This window comes from Leiobunum rupestre, chromosome 5 (assembly GCF_980474605.1).
Source record: "Leiobunum rupestre chromosome 5, qqLeiRupe1.1.hap1, whole genome shotgun sequence".
In the NCBI taxonomy this organism is placed as follows: domain Eukaryota; kingdom Metazoa; phylum Arthropoda; class Arachnida; order Opiliones; family Sclerosomatidae; genus Leiobunum; species Leiobunum rupestre.
In genome coordinates, this window is record NC_143388.1 from 12,299,388 (window position 1) to 12,320,978 (window position 21,591).

Genomic DNA, 21,591 nt, shown 5'->3' on the forward strand with positions numbered 1-21,591 from the left:
AATGTTTTCATAGACCCCGCAAGAGGTTGCTGTGACTAGAAACTCAAGGTTCTTGTTCCTCTTCATGACGCTTTTCAATGAAAAAACGCTACAGGCGAAATCGCTAATGTGCCAGACGTTGTGCACAATTTCGTAATAGCGTTTTTTTCCAATACGGAAAAGAAATTTGATATCTCCTTCCCCATCGGCGTTCATCAGTGTCTTGTTTCCAATCTGGAGAGTTGCTGGAGTGGTGAACTTGCGGAATGTGAGGAAATTCGTGACGTCGTTCGTAATGTGCTGTGATGCACCCGAATCGAAGTACCAGGCTCCTTCAGAAGAAGAGTTGACAACTAAGCCATTAGCTGCAATCATGCCTCCGGCTCTGTCACATGGATTATCTTGGTTGCTGCTACTTCTGGATTTCCTTTTCAGAGCTCGACAGTCTTCGATGACATGACCATACTTGTGGCAATGGAAACATTGTCTTTTGTTTTTCCTGTTCTTCTCGGTTGAAGTATGGGTGTGATGACCCTTGCTATTGCGTTTCACCATCAGACCAGAGGAATCTCTGAAGACGTCTTCCTCTCTGGTAGCTCGGCTAATTAACAGACGTTCCAATTCGGCGACGGTCTGTTTTTCTGTGGGCATTGTGTCCCAGAGCATGCCGAATTCTCTGAATTCTTCCTGAGGTAAAGACTCGAAAATACAGGCGATGAGAATGCAGTCATCGAAGGATATGTCCTTTTCTGAATGTGCCGTTGAGAGAATATCTGCCCAAAGAGAGCACATCTGGGCAATGTGGGTAGCCATGTCGACATCAGACGACTTCGTCGTGCGCATTAGCTGCGCCAGGAGCTTTCGCAGACGATTGGACGATTTCTGCTCGAAGATTTCAAGTAGCTTATCCCACATCTCCTTCGGGGTGTCGCAGTTGGCGATCATGTTTTGGACCTTTTTGGACAAGGCTGACCAGATGATGCCACGGACTGTACTGAAAGCCACTCGGTACTTCTTCTTGTTTGAAGTGTATTCAGATCTCTCTGCTACTGTTAATGGTTCCGCTGGTTCAAGCCATTCGCCAGTAAGGATCTCGTATACGTCTCGTACGGTTAGAATGTCGACGATTTGTCTTTTCCAACTCCTCCAATTCTCCGGACCTGATAGTTTCTCGACGTCTTGACGAAAAAGACTATCCATGGTTACTAACGGGAACTGTTGACAGGATACGGATTACGGTGATGGTAACTGAAACCGGGATACAGCAGACTAGATCATCAGCATAGTAGTGGCGCAGTGGGAGCGTGCTGGGCCCATAACCTATTGGAGTTTTAAATCCAATGTTAATCAGCAGAGCTACCCTACACTAACTAACTAATGAAACTAGTAAGAAATCATAACGTAGTAATTTAAAATGACAAACGTTTATTAAGAATGAATACTTTACAAGATGAACGACATATTAGAAGTGACGATAATAATAAACGCTGTAAGCGAATATATATACACATAAGGTTAAAAAATAGTAAGATAAGATTAGTGATTAAAAATATATCTTATTTACAATAAACATTTTTTAACCTATTTAAAAAACTAAACGAGAAAAGCCGATAACGCTTTTTATCTTCAACAATTCGCCACCACAGAATCGGAGTAAAATGACGTCATAGTCTTACTCTTCTTACAATACTCCGAAATCCCGGAACAACCTTCAAAATCACGCTTTCATAATTTAACGAACTAAAATCTTGAAGGTAAAAACTTTGAATTAATTAAGTGATCACTAGGGCCACTACCACCCCGAGCATTTAATTTTTAAACTGGCCCGCTAATTTTTAAGCTGGCGATTGACCTGTGATAGTGCTTTATTTCTCACACTACACTCACTCTCAGCGGCAGGGTGGGAAATAAGGATTTTTTTGAAAGTGGACAGGTGACCAGTGACTCCCCTGGCCTAGAAAAAATAAACTGGACCATGAACAGTGCACGTCGTCTGCTACATTAAAATAGCGTGTTTTAACTTTTAACCGTTTTTAATAGAGTTAATTCTAGGACTGTGCGATTCATAGAAATACAAATGAGACTAGAACCACTGCGCTATCGGGTAATCTCTAGGGAAACGGGTAAGCTAGAAGGCTTCTAAGAGAGTTGAATCGCTACTAATCCACACAGGGTGCGCCATCTATTTAAAAAAAATGAAAATTTAATTTTTTAAAAAAGATGGCGTGCTCGCTCAAAGAATACTGGCGATTCCACCCTCATGGCAGCCTTCTTACTCGTACATCTCACCACAGTTTAATCTTGCTTTTAGTCTCAATTCAATTTCTATAGTGCGAGTACTCGAACATCATCGATTAGTCGGCATTTTCTGAAATCGAGTACTCGAACTGGACCTCGAGTAAGTAATTGGAAAACACTCGTCGATGATCAAGCACAAAAAAATTGAATCAGCGTTGCCAGCCGTACGATAACTATCGTATTTGTACGATATTTAGGGCTCAAATAAGATGTACGATAGTGGTCGACTATCGTACGCAAAACGTACGATAGTTTGAAATTTTCAAATAAAATAATTTACTCGGTAAAAAACCTGATACTATTGAAATCTAGATTCCGCCAAAACCAATTAGAAAGCTGATTTATACCGTATAAATCAGCTTTCTAATCTGTTGGCTCGATCTCGTGGCATGCAGGGCTTGCCACCACCCTCCTACGCATTGTAACCCGGCCACCTTAATTAAGGGCTTCAAAAGTCGCATGATGACTTAGGCCTAAGGTGGTGCCTTGGGTATTAGCCTAGCTGATTATTATTATTATTATTAAATATAAATTATATACGCTCTAACATCACTACTGTGTTTCATATCCGAAACATGTTTTTGGCCATAAAATATGCAGTCAAAGTCAAAACCAAACGCGGGCTAGGTTTTTTAACTAATTTTTTTTGATCTTTTAAAATTCCCACTCGCCGCTCGGGTAGATGCATGCTCAGAAAACACTTAGAAATCTGGAAATAGTTCGCCTCGGCCGAGCCTTTTAAAGCGTACGAAGCGTTTACCCTTTTCCGGCACGTGACCTCAGAAAAATCGGGCTCCATCGGTTGCTGCACGGCTAACTTCGATCACGCGCTATATAGCGCAGCAGCGCGTGATCGAAGTTGGCCGTGGCTGCGGTAAGGCGCAAACCATGGAGCGAATTTTTTCTGAGTTCCGGCGGGAAGTGGGTAAACGCTATCGGCAACGCGCGAGAGAGTGATTCGAATCTAGGGTACGAGTTTAAATTATCTTTGGCCCTAGTGAATTCAAATTCGAGTGTATAAACATGCCACAGCTGCTGTTACACAGACCTTCAAATCCAAAGACTATTAATATAACATTTGGACCTACAAATTGCAAAATATTCAAGCAGAATCACTTAAAACAATTAAAACTTCTCGAATTAATTAAGTGGTCCAGTGGACCACTATCCCCCCTCCAATTTAATTAATAAACTAGTCCGGACAATTTTAAACTGGTCATTTGCCCACTGCCAGTGCCACCGCCTTATTTCCCACGCTGCTCAGCGGTTGTGTCGAATATTTCGTCGTCTGCTGCCATTTCTTACATTTATCTTTAAAGATCTACGTAAGCGTTGTTATTGTTGGATTATTTGGATAACGGTTGCAAACTTGCGATTCGAAATTTGCAACGGATTTCTAAAGTGATGCAAGGTAGTAAACCTAGTTTTAAAACTAATTACGTCCGATTTAATTAATCTTAGTTTCATTTACGAATAGGTGGGAGCGGTTGCCAAATATTCTACACGAATTTATGAATTTCAATAACACTCGCCTGTAGAATGGAACCTGGGTTACCCGGTGGGGGGTATGGAATTGTTGAAAGTCTCCCGAAATATTCAAAACTGGAACACTACAATTAAATGAATCTAAATTTTTTTCGCTTTTAAATTGTGGTGCCTACATTCAAGTGATAATTATGTCTTCGTTAACTGGCTTAACTCTGTCCATCATTGAACTGGTCAATTTCATATTCAAAATGGTACAATATGTTCTTGACTTTAATTATATGCTCATTACGTTACTTCTAAAATTATTAAGCGCAATCACTAGTCAGTTATACTTTATGCTTACTTTATTCGCGAGTGCCCTGTTAACCGCGCTTGAAGATTTCAATGCATTTGTATTGGACCTCCTTTCTGGTGCACAATTTATTTTGCACCTCCTGGAAGACACTTTATCTTTCATTCAACATTCAACTAATACCACTTACAACCAAATTAGAGATACTGTACGCAGTTTAAACACATCGATTGGTACCTCAACCACTGCCACAATTTTGTCATTTGAAAGCTTATTTAATTTGCTTTACGATTTACTATGCCTTTCACTTCGCTCCTTAGTTTTGTTATTGGAAATGTTTCCATATTCAATAAAGGTTACACTAACTACAATTAATTTAGTTTTGACTTCACTAGGATCAAATATCTCAAGTTTTATATCAGGACTAATCCTCGGCTTAATGAGGTTTTTTGTGTCCAATGTTATATTTATCAGAGGAGTGATATGGCAAATCCCCAGAGATGCTTATATAGGTTTATTAATTGTCATAGCTATATATGGTTTATTTAAAAGCCACAGAAATGGTCTTATTAGATTCCCTCCAATTTTCCTACGTGGATGTGCTTCCATTTTAACTACTATTACCAGAGGCTGGTTGTCATTTGTCTCGGTTTGTTATATGTTTAAACCTACCAGACGACCATCATCGACAGCCAGGTCTAGTACAGTTGTACCGCTAAACAATTCTAGTGATTCGGCAACTAGTTCTGGCCTTTCCAAAAAAGATAATTATAGAGCCCTTCAAGAAGAACTTGAAAGACAAAAAGAGCAAACGCTATGCATAATCTGCCAAACTGAACCAAAAAGTGTGCTTTTATTACCATGTAGACACATGTGCTTATGTGTTGAGTGCTGTAATCGACTTTTCGAAAGGAGAGCAACCTGCCCCTTATGCAGGAGACAAGTTTTAAATCCTATTTCTGTTTTCACTTAAACCAGAACCAAATGTTTTCAAAAAATGTTTGATAATTTTGTAAAAACAAAACAATGTTTTCAAAAATGTTTTTCATAACTTTGTAAAAAGTAAGATATTTCCTAAGATATAATAAAATTATTTTCCATTTTAAAGATAATTTTTTATTGAGTTTGAATCAACAGTGATAAATTTATTTTTCAAGTAAATACTCAACTTTTGTATAAAAACTATCACATTTGCATTTCACATAAAAAAAGAAATAAATGTCACTTTTCATACTAGTTTTTAAAGAACTGTTAAAAACCTCGGTATTCGACTTGTTTTAGAATTTTTGTGATAAACAATAACTTGGCCATCAGAATAACACACATACAAGTACTGGTTGTCCAATGAATATGAAAGACTAAAAGAGAAAAGAAAGTACATTTAAATAAATGTCCGTTAAAAAATGAATAAATAAGATTGCAATTTAAAAAATTTGGGCGAAATTAGTAGGTCCTTCACTTCCGTATTTCCTAATAACCCATCCGGCCAATCATATTATCCGATTATTCCAGTCCTTTTTTCCGCAACTCGAGCGGCAAACTAGTTTTGTCAATTTGTTATTTAAGCTCAATTTGTTATTTAAGCTCGATTTGTACAACGCATTATTGAAATTAAGCTCTTTAAAGCTACACAGAATTAGGCGAATAATTTCTGCCTACTCAATTTAAAATTCTGTCATAATGAAAATTTATGCTTTGTTCAGTCAAATGACATTATGACAATGATTATTGAATCAGAACTTTAAATTTACTACAGTGGCTTCGTTTCTATAGGTACTCATTTTAATATCGAACGCGTTTGCACTGACATTTATTGGCATCTACGTAGTTTGGTAGTCATCATGCCAACAAAAAGATATTAGCTGCTGACATTAGGCAAAGTAGGCACGTGCCTAGGGCGCCATTTTTCTAGCGGCGCCAAAACTCTGATAAAGCCCCACGGTCCATGTACTTGGCTTGCCCCTACTCAAAATAACGCCGAAAAGGTTTGGGGAAACTAAAATATATTTATTTATTTCTTAAAAACCGATACGCCCCTCCTTAGCTGACCAATGCCAAGGGGCGCCAAATTTTTCTGTGCCTAAAGGCGCCGAAAGGGTTAATCCGCCCATGGCTGCTGACGATTATTCGCCATTGAAACCTAGATAGGTAGCGGCTAAAGCAGACGCTATTAGTTTTTCCTCGTCGTTATTTGTAAATTTGACTTTATAAATAATGATACTTGCATTTTAATATAATTTTTACATCGTTTGCTTATATTTTGAGAAATATATTTTTTTTATTCAAAGAAGAAAGGGCTGATTGAGTCTGAGAAGACCGCGAAGACACCATCTGATTAATCAGGGCGAGATATTTGTAACGGCCACGCCAACGGGGGGATACGTGGGGACCGGGGTGGGGACACCCGTGGCGGAAGTATTCCGACCACCCGTTGGGGAATTGGTAGTCGTCCTCACACGACCATCCACAAACTCTGCCTCCCGGACGCCTGGGATTACAGGAGTGAGCCACTACTCCCGGCTATATTTTGAGAAATATATTTCAGAAAAAAACGTTCTTATGACTTTTTAATTGGTCTGTAGCAGAAGCTATATCATAGGCGTTACCTCGGAGAAGCTAGCGCCGTTACGCCACCTAGACTCGTTTCAGTCGCGAATTTGATGTTTGCTAGTAGCGTCGTAGGCATACGCCGTAGCTCAGCCCCAAGGTTCGTAAACAAGTCAGCCCAGGCCGTAATATTAGTTCCACATCAGTGAATTAGAGTGGACAAATATATACACCCTTAGTAGACACAGGTAGGCAAACTAATACAAAAGCTAATGAGGCTACGTGATTTATTATCTTTTTATAAATAAATTGCCACCCTAAGTTAAAGAGTGGATGCCGCCCACCATCAGCTGACCCGGGTGGGCAAACTAATAAAAAATCTGTTGGGCCCATGTGATTTCCTATTGTTTGAAATAAAATTCACCATCCTATGTTAAAGAGTGGCCACCGCCCACCCTCATGAAATCAACTTTTTTTCCGGTAACTCTCCCTTTAAGGGGGTTGGTCGGAGGGGGCGGAAATTAACGGCACTGCGTGCGCGTTAAAGAGTTCTATCGAATGAGACCAACTGTTTTTTTTTTCGGTCACTATCCCTTTAATAAGAAAGTGCCACACTTATTTATTACTTCTGACCGTACACGGTTTCGATAAGAAAGTGCCACACTTATTTATTACTTCTGACCATACACGGTTTCCATAAGAAAGTGCCACACTTATTTATTACTTCTGACCATACACGGTTTCGCTAAGAAAGTGCCACTCTTATTTATTTCTTCTGACCATACACGGTTTCGATAAGAAAGTGCCACACTTATTTATTTCTTCTGACCATACACGGTTTCCATAAGAAAGTGCCACACTTATTTATTACTTCTGACCATACACGGTTTCGATAAGAAAGTGCCACACTTATTTATTACTTCTGGCCATACACGGTTTCCATAAGAAAGTGCCACACTTATTTATTACTTCTGACCAAACACGGTTTCGATAAGAAAGTGCCACACTTATTACTTCTGACCAAACACGGTTTCGATAAGAAAGTGCCACACTTATTATTATTATATAATATTATATGCTATCTGCTGCAATGTCTAACGGATCTATCTCTCCTGCCTTTACGGGCACTACTAGTTAACAATCTACTTGTACCGCTATAGAAAGTGCCACACTTATTTATTACTTCTGACCATACACGGTTTCGATAAGAAAGTGCCACACTTATTATCCCCAGTCCGACCCCCAGACCGCACCGTCAGCGGGGGCTCGCGATTCAGGGGTGAGGGAGAAAATTGTCGGGCGAAAAAGCCTATGTGATACGAAAAGAGAACGGAATATGGTTGTCCGCAAATCCCCAGTCCGACCCGCAGACCGCACCGTCAGCGGGGGCTCGCGATTCAGGGGCGAGGGAGAAAATTGTCGGGCGAAAAAGCCTATGTGATACGAAAAGAGAACGGAATATGGTTGTCCGCAAATCCCCAGTCCGACCCGCAGGGGGTCGAAATTAGGGCGGAGGGAGGTGAAGTTTGAGGTTAGCTTGACCCTAAAACGCCGTAAATATACGTAAAAAAACCCGGAAAAAGGAACGAGAATTGCGCAGTTGTTAGAGGCGTCGGGTGTAGGAGATTACGCGGCGAGCGGCTATCTGTGTTCGAGCCCCGGCCAGGCCAGCAATATAAAATATATTAATAAATTATTTTTCGCAGCTCCATCTACCGTGTCGTCGCTTTTCCACAACGAACACACAAACAACAACACTTAACGACAATCCGTCCATAGCAATAGTCCCACTTCGATATATATATCTCGATGTGGAACTAAAAAGGGAACTATAAGGTTGCCTCGATGATCGATCGCATGGTTTTTTATCAAAATATTACGGGTTTTGCGTTGCTATGTAAGGTGAGGGTCGACGCAAAAATCTCCGTTAGGTCATTATTAAGGCGTGCGTCAATGCAAGGAAATCGTATTAAACCTAAAATAACTTTCCAAAAAAGCTTGTAAAGTCAAAAAAGCTGGGCTGGGGCTGTTCGCCGAACTTCATATATGAAGATTTTATATTGTACCACCTAGGAGTAACAAATACAGCAACCTTCACAAGGAGAACGCAACCAGTCAAAAGTCGTGCATTATCTTGTGTACATTTTTCATTGGTTAGACGCTTTCGAGCCTGCTGACGTCGGAAGGGGAAAAATCGGAAATTGTCTTCCCCCTTTCCGTAAAACGATCAGCGTAAAGGTTCGTCCAATGAAATTTGTACACAACACTGCGTTAACGTGTTAAAAGGCTAGCTGCATTCTCCTTGTGTTTGTTGCTCCTAGGTACCACTAACACACATCAGCAGAATCTTGCACTTTTCGTATTTCAAGACCCCTTAGAAAACTTAGCTTAAGCAAGATTTTTTGCCCTGCTGAAAAGTGAAAACCAGCCTTAACTCATTTCTTTTGCGTCGACGCTTGCCTTCGCAGGGTTTTTCCCTTTTATCTGACACCGAATTTAAGCACAATCGGCAAGCACCATACAGTATAAAGATTATCTTGCACGTCCAGACTGTGTAATTGCGAATTGCTGAATTGGTTTCATTGACGTGTTTATTGCTCAGGCTTTAGATGTAAATTATCTAATTATTATTTGAAGTAAAATCATACCATGAAATTGACATTTGGTGAGAATCTTGTTTCATTTCTCTGACGCATTCCAAATTCCAACTACTCCAGAGCCTAAAACCAAAAAGGATTCAATTACTATATTGTAATTGAAGTATACTAAATCAGTTATAACAGACCTCACAGATCCATCAGCCAACCCAGTCGCAATGACATTAACCGAAAGGCCTTCAGGAGCAGAACTGTAACAGATAGCTGTAATGGCGACGGGAAGTGTCACCTGGCCCACGAGAGATCCATTGATGGAATGAACGGTTAAGCAACATTGTGCCGTTCCTTGTGTAACGGCGGCGACGTCTCCAAGGGTATCACTTATACATAAACATTGTACTGGATCTTTTTCTCTTATCGACAAACAACGAATGTAGTCCATGCTATTCAAATCCCATAACAGAACTTCTCCATCTTGTCCTCCACTCGCCAAAACGTTGAAGGCTTTGTTAATATAAAGACTAGTGATTTTGCACCGGTGACCAATGAGGCAAACGGATGGACCTTTTCTTTTTATCACATTCTACGTAAAATAATAAATATTAGTTTATTTAATTTACAAATGTGTAACATATTTGTAGACGGATTAAGTGCCTTCCACACAGTGCAATTTTTCAATGTACGCCGTGTCAGTAAGCGTTAACTTTCAAAATTGCCGTTAGGCGTTTCGCTTAGTGCTCGTAGCGGCGCCTCACTCAACTTCAGCACGTACAAAAACTTTCATATTATGAGGCGAGCTAGTGGAAAAAATTCCACTATCGGCCACAATAAAGTATTTTCCTTACGCCGCGCCGTTTTTACGTGACAAAGTTGAGTGACGTGTTGTTAAGTGTATAATGTAAATTAAGTATTCCAGTTTCCATTAAAGCACGACAATTCATTTTACTTATCGCGTGTAAAATCGTTTGTACGTGCCTTAGTTGCGTGACGGCGTCATACGCGCTATAGTAGAAAATAAGCCTAAGCCTTGGTTTCCACTAGCGAGTGTCATTATGGCTGGTGGTTCCCACTTGCACGTGTAACGGCGCGTTACACAACTTTTGGACGTACAAACGTTTTGACGCGCGTAAAGAGCTTGGTTTCCACTAGCGCGCGTCATAGTGTATTTTTCTTTACGCGCGTAAAAACTATTGTACGCGCGCTAATGGGAAAGCTTTTGCCCTATTAAAAATCAGCCAGTAATCCGTCCAAGAACATAGAACTATTTAAAGGGGTGCTTAGAGACGATTCCATCTTCGCTAACGAGAAAATAATTATCGAAAACACAAGAAGGCGTGGCAACCCATTTACTTATGCTGGTTACCGGAATGAAAAGTTCGAGGGTGCATTTGTGTGGTAATATTACTGGAGCGAATCGCAAAACTATTAATTAGTTCTAAGTTCATATTATAAGCTTTAACTGTACTTGTCCAGTTTGCAGGTCTAAGAAATGAACGTCTATAACTCCAGATGATCTACCCAGAAAGAGAAAACTGCAGTCTGGCACAGTCGTGCACATTGTGACTGGATCGCCGGTTTTATCCGCCATGAGAGGCACTGGAGAAGAATCTCTCTTCAATTTGATTCTTATAATTCCATCAACGTGTCCCCAAGTGATCAATGACGCCGTAGTGACAAAAATGGTGTTCAAAACACCTGAAATAACGAAAATGTTATAATATAATAATAAACAATTGGGCGAGGTATAACTTACCCTTCTCTTTACTATAGGAAAGTAACAAACACGAATTCGCTGTCAAGCCGTACATATCATTAGTTAGCAGCGGAACTAAGGTTCCAATAGGCAAGTTGTGTCTGCTGTTGAGAACGGCGATCGGCACTGGTCCAGTTGGTGATCCCACGTAGTTACCCCATTTCAAACCGTGCACTTCTTTTAAAACGGGTTTCTGCAGAGCTAGCTCTGGCTTCGACGATAAAAATTGGAAAGTTCCGGAACCAGAGAAAGTATGCGAGCTTTGAAAAAGTTGCTTTGGCATCTGACCGAACGTTCGTATCATCGTGATAATGGCGTTTCTCTTCAGCGAATCTTCAATGTTGCTCGCATCCATACCGTAATAAGTCTTTAATATGAAATAAACATTTACATTACAACACTGTATTCGATGGCATAAACGAAAAACTTACAGCTGGATGGAATACATTAATAGCGTCCACAGCGGCTTTTCCGGTTTGCTTGTAGCCAAAAACCAAATCAATCCATTTATTTATATAAGACCGGACGTGATCACTTTCTAGGGCTTGTCTATGAACTAGTACGAACTTCCGGGGGTCGTTGACACACCACTGAGGCAGGAGGACATTATTTACCACTTCTCCCGACTGTCGTTTCCCAAGGTTAAAACCTTCGTTGTTACATAAAAACTCGGGCAAGAAGAAAAATTCCGGAATCAATTCTTTCACATCTGTGGTTGAATCATTACTAGCAAGTCGCCATGATGTATGCAAAGAATGGAATGTTCTATCTGGTATATCAAAACTTTGTCCTAAAAAGAAATTGAAGTTGGAAATTTGTTATAATCGCGACAAGTTTTCGTTTGGTTACGATAGGGTAAGGCCTACGTGCTCGGACTTCAGACACGTACCTTGATAATTGATAAACATCTGGGTAAAGGGCGGTAATCGTACGAGAAAATGGAGAACTGTTCCACTGTTACTATAATGAGATCCATAATGAAACGGTCCTGTTGAAGGCATCAACATATCATCTGAATCTTTTGAAATTTCATGTTCTTTTTTCAAAAACTTTAAAGGAAAAACCATTATAGTCGTATATACCAAAACCAAAATAGTGAAAATGGGAAGATTTACGTTATAAAGGTTGACGTAATATGTTTCCTTGCTGGGGTCTTGAACAGCCATTGGTTTAAGAAGATTTCGGTAAGTGGTTGGATTATTTAAATCCAATTCTTCATTGGTATAATCGGCTAATATGAAAGGGAAAACTGGATACTGCATCAAATCATTGAAAGATCGACCTGCTAGTTTGTTCAATTGAGTGAGATACTCAAAATTTGAAAGTTGTCTTTGTCTCCACTTTTCAGTGAATGTAGACAATTGGTCCGGAGCTGTCATGTTAGGGATTGGATTCGTAAGCAAATTCTGCCAAAAATCGTCTCTTGCCTAAAAAAGTAAAATTTAAGTTTAAATTCAAGGCCATAAGATACCAAATCGGTGAACAATTACGAATCAATTGATTTATGACTGGAAATTAAATTAGATTCGTATGGGCTGTGTTGAATTAGAATTGGTGGTATTACAAAACCCAGTCGTTTTAACAAAATATTTGCTAATAAATCATACTTTTGGTGTTGGAAACGCCACTAGGTGTGTGTGACCACTTGCTAGAAATATCTCTAAAGCGCTGTCCTTGAGTTGAAATCTTCTAAATTGTACCTCAATAATATCTTCGAAAGGCCAAACTTGAGCTGGATGCGAACCAAGCCCGCCGAATGGTATATGGTTCTTTTCTCTGACAAAATGTATGCATTTCTCTCCTATTAGAAACGCAAGGTATTAATTAATTAATTTATTAGTAGCACTATAACGTCGTTAAGTAAAAACATACCTATTAAAATTTCCCCTGAGACTTCGAGTGCGGGCGTAATTACAAAGCAAGTACAGTGATATCTAAAAAACAAGGAACATCATATTACATATAATACTAGCATAACATAGTTGGCTTGACCCTAGAAGACCAGTAAGACTTTTATGAGCTTCTGGAGTTGATATGTCCCATACCACCCTAAATTCAATTTATACCCTTTTTTATGAAACATATTTCCGGTTATACCGGCCATCCATCTAAAGGTCAAGCACGGTGTTTTTCTCAACTATTTAGACCTCAAAATGTATGAATATAAATAACTATTAATTACATTATACGTTCATCACTGTGTAGCCTTTCAACCAAAGCAGCAGTGCCTGATGTTGAGTCTCCATTATTAAACAAGTAAGATAAAGGTTGAGGTTGTTCTTCGATTTCTAAAAACCCTACAATTAATGAGCTTTACGACGACTATCAAACTCGAATATTATACATACCAATACACTTTTTAAAATCATCAGTGAAAAATTTGGAAGGTATTCTAAGATGGCATCGTTGAAGACGCCGACGAACCCTTTGGGGACCCTCCGTTGGATCAAGTTGCCACGATTGAGGATAGCTTTTAGGATCGTACCAGACAGACTTCTCATGCGTCATTTTTTCTAACATGATATGCCAACACTTTTCCGCTTCCATTTTGCGACCCAATGACCGTTTCAGTTCGATCATGAAATCCTTTCTTTGGATGTTCTGATGACTAACAGCCTCGGAAGTTATTTTGATAGCGTTGGACGAGAGTTCTTTGTCTAGTTGTCCGAGAAATTGTTGAAGTCTTCTGGCGGCGATTCTAATTTTGGCGTGCCACAGACAACGGTCTCTATAAGAGTTCTCGCCCCAGATGTTGATGGCCTTTTCGATTATTTCGTTATCCAAACAAGTCATGGAACGGCCGTACCACTTTATTACATCGTCGATCAGTTGGTAGATACTCTGACAAATGGGCGTATTCGTTGGTTCATTTGATGCGAGTTCAGAATTATCTTTATGTTTCAAATGATAGAGAAGGTCGTAGAGAAAAGACAAAAATTGCTGGGAAACCTATTAAAGCGACACAATATATAAACGGTCTATAGATAATTTCGAGCAACAAGTTCACATTTAACTCACGTGTTGGGTCATGTGCCTTAATACAGCTCCAATTATTTCTTCGTGTTTCCATCTCGAAACCAGCAAATTGACAACTTCAAGCCGTTTATTGATAGTTGAGTGTGAAGACAGCAACCAAAGTAACAACTTGCTTAACTAAAATAAAATTATTAACAATAAAATTAATCTAATGATTCCAAAACCAGAGCACAATTCACACACCTCAGAACTGGTATCTTTGAGGACAGCCACTCTCCGATAATACTTAGGCGTCTCTAGACCAGTGGCTAAATTTCCTTCCAGTTCATCCAGCAATCTTACTAACAGTCTAGTGGAAAACTCCAACTCCAAATGTGATATCAGACAATTAGGCTCTCGGTGTATTAGGAAATCATTTGCAAGGGCCACTAATTGGCAATATTTCTCCAAGATTTCGGCCGGTGAGCTATCGTAAGACGAAAGGTTTCCTGCGAATGTTTGACTACGTCGCTTTTCCGATCTCGCATTTATAAAGGACGAAGATCCTCGACGCTCGTAAAGAGGAATATTCGAAATGGACGACAAGTGACTCGACTCGGTTCTAGATAGGAGCCTTCCTGCATAAGGATTTAAATTGGGAGCAACGGCCCACAAAACAGAACCTTTTCAAAGTCAAAATAAACACCATATTCAGGAAATCTAGGATATTAAAGAATAAATTCTTACCAACTGTTTCCAAACTGCGTTCCATACTTAAGAGACTTTCTGATATCAAGGAACAAACGCAATCTCGGAATATTCTAACACAAATTGATTCTGGCCCTACGAAGTTACAATGACATGTACAATAATGACATTTGGAAGACGAGTAATGTAGACAAATTCGAGGGGTAAGTCACTCTCGGATGACCTGTACACCGAGTTCGCGTACTTAGTACTGTTAAAGGTACGGATTTTAAAGAGTTCACGAACTCTTATTAGCACAGTCAGAGGTACGACAGCGTACACCGAGTTCGCGGAGTGACCAACCCCTCGGACAAATTGTAGGCCGTTGCTAACGGGGCATTGGAGGCCACTTATCAAAGCATGATTAAAAAGGTTTGTTTTAAGGCGCAGGGCAGAATTCACGCATGAAGCCCATTAGAATAGAGGCACTATACCCTTTAAAGGGGTTTTTCCTTTGCAAAAAAAAAACCCGTTGGGGATAGTAAGAGTAAGGAGCTGTTGGCTTCCGTGTTATGAAGGGCCTGCCACCACCTTCCTACGCATTGTAACCCGGCCACCTGGGATTAAGGCATTAAAAGTAGCTAGATCACTTGGGTCTAAGGTGGAGCTTAGGTAGTAGCGTTGCTGATTATTATTACAATTTCCCCTAAGCAAAACACATCCCTGGTTGCTAAATAGTTTTGGTATAACCTAACGAACTATTATGGAAAAACAATGCTTCCATATTCACAGCGTGTTTTACAGTGTTCAGACAGTGGTGATTACTTACCACACTGTTCCAGAGAGTTAATATAGTTGACAGTAAACTGTGTGATAGCATTATGAAGCAAATTACAAGCATTCTCCAAAGTGTTTGATGATCTTAAGAAAAGGTTTTGAAACCAATGTTACTACCCCAACTCACACAATGTATGTAACATTTTTTTATAAATACCTAACAAGCTGTTTTCCAATCAGGCTGATCAAGTTTAGAATATCCACTATAATCAAATCAATGTCGGAAACACCTTCTAAATCGGTTTCGCTAACGAATAATGAAAAGTAATGTTGTAACAACAGTATTTTCAAAGGTAGAATTATAAAAATACTTTACCTCGAATTTTTATGAGTAATTTTAATAATAAAACTGCATAGAACTTCAATCAATCCATTTTCTACTAAAATACAGCAAGTTCCTCCCACAATTTGTATTATCTAGAATATTTAAAAACATTTAATACCATAAGAAGTATATTATACGAGAAAAGTACCCAACTACGACGATAAAAATGAAACAAGATACTTCTCAAGCGCGTGGTAATTTTCAATAGGATGATAAAATTAGCGAATAAGTAGATTAATCCATTATGAAAAGGGATACTAAAGCTAAACCCTAAACGAATTTGAAGAAATTTAAAAACTTACAAATAGCTCGTACCGATAGGTCTTCGAGCAAAAAAAAAGACGCGAAACTCGGACCAAATAGATCTTAGAGTGAAAGATTAAATTAAATTAAATTAAATTGCCAGAAATTCCCACGGTAGACCGGTTTCGTACTATTTGGGACTCGTCAGTACCGTGCGGGAAATCTGGCTTGCGACTATAAAACCGAATAGAGAAACTAAGCCTAAATATTAAAAATTTCAAAACGAGTTGCATAGCAACGGAAAGCCGAATAGGGGAATTTCTGGATATTTTATTTAATTTAATTTTTCACTCGAAGATCTATTTTGTCCGAGTTTCGCGTCTTTTTGTTTGCTCGAAGACCTATCGGTACGAGCTATTTGTAAGTTTTTAAATTTCTTCAAATTTGTTTAGGGTTTAGCTTTAGTATCCCTTTTCATAATGGACTTATCTACTTATTCGCTAATTTTATCATCCTTTACAATGCAGTCCATAGGTGGTTCATTTTAACTTAACATTGCGTAATTTTCAATAGCCACGATATTCTAGCCAAACCGCGGGAGCGTATACACCGCATGACGATTTAAAATGTAAACATTACTAAATATTTTTCTTAGGAACCGTATTTTTTAAAATTACCTATTACCCGGAGCTTGCAAAGGAAAGTGTTTCGATTGAATAACTTTAGAAATAAAGGAAGATATATACTTATCTCGAAGAGATATACGTCTGAAACAATTAATTCAAAATATCGTAGAACAATAGGATTACCTGGTTAAGTATTCCTATAGCGTTATGAGATAAAGCTAAATCTTCGGACGCATTGACTAAAACTCCCAAGACGCTTAAGGAAGAATAGACTTGATCAGGAAGTAAGTCTATAGAAGTGTTCAGACCAAATTCTTCGGGCGACGTGCTACAAAATATTAGTTGTGAGAACGCACAATTCAATATGAAACCAGGATCTTTTTATTAAAAGGTCGGCGCACCTGCCTGGCTATGCCGTCTAAATAATTGTAACCCGTTCTTCCCAAGAATATTCTTCTCCTGGTAAGATAATAATAATGACCTAGGTGGAAAACAACTGTCTCGTCGCGCCCCTTAACGAGTGCTAGTGGAACTAAGGATTTTAGTGCGATCATTATAAATAAATGAAGGTTGAACACAATGCTCATCTATTGAATATTAAGATTTTAATACATTAAATAATATCTGTTTAAATATTAGGTTATAATTAAATAGGAATACAAATTATTTATATTGGTACCATAAAATAATTGGTTATATCTTATTTCTTTTATATAGTTTGAGGTACCAGTATAGATGACATAAGCCAGCACACTCCACAGTAACATTTTCCCCCGAGCTAAAACTGACGAGCTAGCGCAAAAAAGTCGACAATGGGCTGACCTCCTCATAAAAATATCCTGATTAAACCGTCGCATACTCGTGTTTATCTTTTAAATGCCTTAGAGCTAAGATGGTACAAGCATCCAAGACCGACTGATTTACGGAGAACTGGTGTAGTTGATTAGCCAGTAGTTGAAACCCATTTTCTTTTAGAAAATTATCAACGTGATCCGATGGGAGGCGCAGAAGATGGGCGCAGAGAAGTTTTAAAACGGAACATCGAACTGTTCTATGTGGATGATTTGATAGTAGTAGAGTGGTTTCAAGATTAAAGCTCTTGGGTAAAATTAAAGGCATGGCTGAATCGGGCAGTGTTAGAAGAAATTCATACAACAGGTTATAAACACCTAAAGGATCAATTGAAAAACATTGTAAAGGACGCTGATCAATCACTAATTTAGTGGTAAACTGGGCAAGCATAGATCTACGGAGCCAGAATCAGGCAAGAGTAGAAAACAAAATTTGTTCCACGAGTATTGGGGTAGGTAGATTGCAGATCTTTGCCGTTATAGTAAAAAAAGTTACAATACCGGAAATGAAAACTTGAAGCCCTTCACCAGAACTGAACTCGTCACCTTCCTCAAAGGTATCGTCATCGGCTATTGACGTGGCAATTTGTATATCTTCAGGTTGGGCATTTATTGTTAATTCAGTTGGGGAAATACCTTAGCAAACAAAGACGAAAATATAAGGTAAAATGTTTCGAGGACTAAAAATGGCTCCGTACTAACTTTCTGCAATACTTTTGTCATCTTTAAAAGAAGAAATTTCGGCATCTTTAATTTTAAGATTTGCAATAAGTTTGGAGACTTTCGTATTGAATATATCGTTGTCATTTAAAACGCTTTCTTCTATGCCACTGTCGCCTAAAATATTTTTGACGTCACCCTCAGAGTTGGTTCCTTCTGAACGATGAAATCTCATTAGACAAAATCGGTACATTTCAATGTCAGTTTAATCGTACCAGAACTCTCACTAGACTTAATGCTTCCTTTCCGGCTTTCCCAGCTTTTATTATCGGTATGAGTGACGGGCATTGTAAAATAAGCTCGACCAGGTTTATAATAAATGAACGAATAATCGGGAGGGTGAAGAAGGATTAAAGAACCCCAAACGGAATCGAGTAGTTCAAAATTCGGTGGCATTCCTAGCAGATTTCGCATTAAATTAGACAATGTTTCCCCTAATTCGTTAGGAATTTGAGGTTGCGAGTCTAAAACCTTTTCCTAAATAAAAAATATTTTCTTGGCTCCATTGCGAAATATTTTTGACCGAGTCAGATAGATATTACCTTCAAAAGGAATGTAACGCGGGTTACCACATCAACCCTAAGCAACTGCTGCACGTTGAACTTTCTAAACGGGTGTTTATCTCTAACAAGAACGTTTAAACTCTGAAACAACGATATTAGATCTTGGTAATTATCAAATGCGTTCCACGAAGAGATGAGCGTAGCTAATATCCACGGATGTAAAATTACAGCTTCTGTTCTATTATTTATTTCCAATGAAATTTTACTTCTAGAGACGCTTGGTGATAGTACAGGACTATTGACTGACTCATTAACTAAAACCTAGTAAAATGGAGGACAGATAATGATACCGTTTAAGTGAAATTCATAGTTGTATGTGAAAACTTACTAGTAGCATTCGAGATTTGGTCAAACATTTGTAATTTGAGAATGTAAATTTGAGCATTTCTTCGAAACTAGCGGAGCTTAAATTGAAGTTTGTGGCTTTAGTGTGTAAATAGGGCCTAGCTTGGCATTTCGACACATTATTTAAGCATTTTAAGAGTAGTCTAAGTGACTCGGCTTGGAAATGTTCATCATCGGACATTTCGACTAATTTTGCAAAGAGAAAAAGGAAGAGATTGCCACCGCCCAGATGCTCGATACTGCAGAGCAAACTCTGATGTGACCTTGGATGAAATTTGCCGAAAATAGACAAAGGCAAATCAACGGGATATTGTTGGGTGGGTCTGTTGTCATTTGCAGCGACTCGAAAATTACTGTGATGACTACTTGTAACGATAGGAAGGTACATTTCTTTAAAATCCATTACGTGAGGATACACTAAGTAGTTCATTGGCTTGCGTGGATTGTAAGCAACGTAAAAATGTTCCTGAAATTAAAACGTTTCTCAGAATGCTTTCCTTACCCGCCATCAACGCGTTTGGAAACTTACTCTTAAAGACTGAAGCAGTTCATCCGTTTTTGATTCCATTTCTTTTATATTAATATCGGCGTTTATAAAGTGCTTAATGTATTTCGAATCCAGAAACAAATTTAGGAAGTTACAAGGCTTTTCGTCTAGTAAACCCTGCGTTAAATTTTGCTGATCAGGACCCAATTGTGACAGAAGAAAACATTGATTTAACTGTAGAATCAAACCTATATTTATCGGTAACAGTTCGTGATTAAAATACTTTGACAATTCAGGGACAGCAAGAACAAATCTAAGTAAAAGAGAGCTGGTAAAATATATTATCTGTTTTAATCCAAAATAGCAATGTGGACGCCGTAAAGGTCAACATAATCGTTCAAATTGCAAAGCTTTCCCGCGCTAATTTCCGGAAGTTGAGTTGTGAAAATGCCAAATTATGATGGGCCGAGGAAGGGGATAGCCTAGTTAAAATTGGGGCTGAATTTTTCAAAAGAATCTGAGGGCCTTTAATATAGCTCTTTCTTGCTTAGATTTCTTTCAAACTTAGTTATAACGCTGCATTACTTTTGAATAAGAAAACATTTCCTAATTCGTAACAATTTATGTTAGGAAATGATTCAATTTCTTTATCGATAGAATGACCAATTAATATATATGAAGCTCTGTGACTCTTTTTAGTTTTGTTCAAACAAAATGTTGGAACTGGATTGGACACCATGAAACCGTCCAAAATTAGAGAAATCTAAGAAATACATTTTCAGGTATAGAATCACACGGCCATTACTTATGGTTTTAAACAACCAATTACCTTCGCATTCGAGTATTTTCCTTTGATATTATCCACTTCATTATACGTTACGACTAAATGATGCCACTTATTTGTTTCAACTATCAACGGAAAGTCGAAATCGGACTTTCGTAGACAAATATATTCTTTCTTAGTCGCTTCGGTAATATATATAACGAACGAATGATTTTTGAAATCAAGCCACAATTCCATTAGCCAGAAATCAGAACCAACTGATAATACGTGTTGAGTGTTCAAGAAATCGTTTTTCGAGGCTTGACATTTCATTTTAATCCATAACGACACGGAAAAGCCGTTTTTTTGTCTAGGAGACCAATCGGCATCTTGTACTAAGGGCATGATAGCTCCAGTAACATTCCACGGTGGAATAGACTTGGCTTCAAAATCAGCCGTCATCCGATTTCCCAATATATGCCACATCACCATTGGGAAATCCAACGATATATTATCGGACTGACTGAAATCAAGTTCCCCCAAATTGTACTGATCGGCGTCTTTCCGCACTCCAAATTTTTCCAAATTAAAAGTTGTCAGAGATGGAACGAATTGAATTGGAAATTGCACAGAAAATGACGATTCCCGATTAGGACTATCTAGAACGGAACAGAATCCATCCAGCAACGAAACCTGCATGGTTGATTGGTAACTTAATATCGGTATGTAATTAAAACCAGAAGAATATAGTATATTTATTAGGAGAGAAGTATCCACATCCCTTTACTACCGCTAATATTATCAGCTTAAAACATGTAGGTACTGGCAGATTTTTCAAACCAGGAAGTGACGAAACCAGGGTGACCAAGGAAAGACTTTGAAAATTTTATAGGAAAAATAGGAATTTTAGGAGCGAGTTATATGAAATAAAGGAAATAAAATAAACAAATAATAGGAAAATATAGGACCTTAAATAGGAAAATATAAGAAAATAATAAGGTAATTATTGCTTATCGGTATACTTTGACTCTAATCACCTAGCATATTGATAATTTTTGTACACTGCCTTCTTGCATTATTGGATCATTTAGCGGATTTACAAAGCCCGTACATTTCGAGCTTTTGTTCGAAAGTGGCAGTATTAGAACTAGATGTTCAATGACACGTTCAAAAAAATTTCATTTTCAAAAGACCGTGAAATTATAGGAAAGTAGGAATTTATAGGAAGGCATTAA

General features: G+C 38.5%; 2 protein-coding genes across 2 annotated transcripts in view; one reads left to right on the top strand and one right to left on the bottom strand.

Annotated features, from left to right (window-relative positions):
- Window positions 1–3,584: 3,584 nt before the first annotated feature.
- Window positions 3,585–5,158, top strand: LOC149943556 (uncharacterized). Its single transcript, XM_090175916.1, has 2 exons — window positions 3,585–3,688; window positions 3,755–5,158. The coding sequence occupies exon 2, from the start codon at window positions 3,954–3,956 to the stop codon at window positions 5,028–5,030; it is 1,077 nt and encodes a 358-aa protein (XP_090032042.1). The 5' UTR covers window positions 3,585–3,688; window positions 3,755–3,953; the 3' UTR covers window positions 5,031–5,158.
- The window catches only part of mv (lysosomal-trafficking regulator mauve), a 35,311-nt gene continuing 18,873 nt past the window's right edge, over window positions 5,154–21,591 (bottom strand). The window contains exons 9-36 of the mRNA XM_090175915.1: window positions 20,423–21,049; window positions 20,179–20,356; window positions 19,636–19,841; window positions 19,090–19,572; window positions 18,741–19,022; window positions 18,414–18,675; window positions 18,181–18,354; window positions 17,980–18,114; window positions 17,487–17,796; window positions 16,811–16,955; window positions 15,750–15,850; window positions 15,591–15,680; window positions 15,426–15,517; window positions 14,657–14,752; window positions 14,174–14,592; window positions 13,973–14,107; window positions 13,303–13,903; window positions 13,137–13,242; window positions 12,827–12,888; window positions 12,562–12,755; window positions 12,070–12,381; window positions 11,844–12,003; window positions 11,386–11,744; window positions 10,955–11,321; window positions 10,667–10,896; window positions 9,390–9,784; window positions 9,253–9,324; window positions 5,154–5,415 (exon numbers count right to left, since the gene is read on the bottom strand). Of these exons, the coding sequence (XP_090032041.1) occupies window positions 5,298–5,415; window positions 9,253–9,324; window positions 9,390–9,784; window positions 10,667–10,896; window positions 10,955–11,321; window positions 11,386–11,744; window positions 11,844–12,003; window positions 12,070–12,381; window positions 12,562–12,755; window positions 12,827–12,888; window positions 13,137–13,242; window positions 13,303–13,903; window positions 13,973–14,107; window positions 14,174–14,592; window positions 14,657–14,752; window positions 15,426–15,517; window positions 15,591–15,680; window positions 15,750–15,850; window positions 16,811–16,955; window positions 17,487–17,796; window positions 17,980–18,114; window positions 18,181–18,354; window positions 18,414–18,675; window positions 18,741–19,022; window positions 19,090–19,572; window positions 19,636–19,841; window positions 20,179–20,356; window positions 20,423–21,049 (6,711 nt within the window). The 3' untranslated portion in view covers window positions 5,154–5,297. The remainder of the gene's footprint in view (window positions 5,416–9,252; window positions 9,325–9,389; window positions 9,785–10,666; window positions 10,897–10,954; window positions 11,322–11,385; window positions 11,745–11,843; window positions 12,004–12,069; window positions 12,382–12,561; window positions 12,756–12,826; window positions 12,889–13,136; window positions 13,243–13,302; window positions 13,904–13,972; window positions 14,108–14,173; window positions 14,593–14,656; window positions 14,753–15,425; window positions 15,518–15,590; window positions 15,681–15,749; window positions 15,851–16,810; window positions 16,956–17,486; window positions 17,797–17,979; window positions 18,115–18,180; window positions 18,355–18,413; window positions 18,676–18,740; window positions 19,023–19,089; window positions 19,573–19,635; window positions 19,842–20,178; window positions 20,357–20,422; window positions 21,050–21,591) is intronic.

Coding starts and splice junctions, on each gene's coding strand:
- LOC149943556 (XM_090175916.1), top strand. CDS start 3,954: ATGTCTTCGTTAACTGGCTTAACTCTGTCCATCATTGAACTGGTCAAT.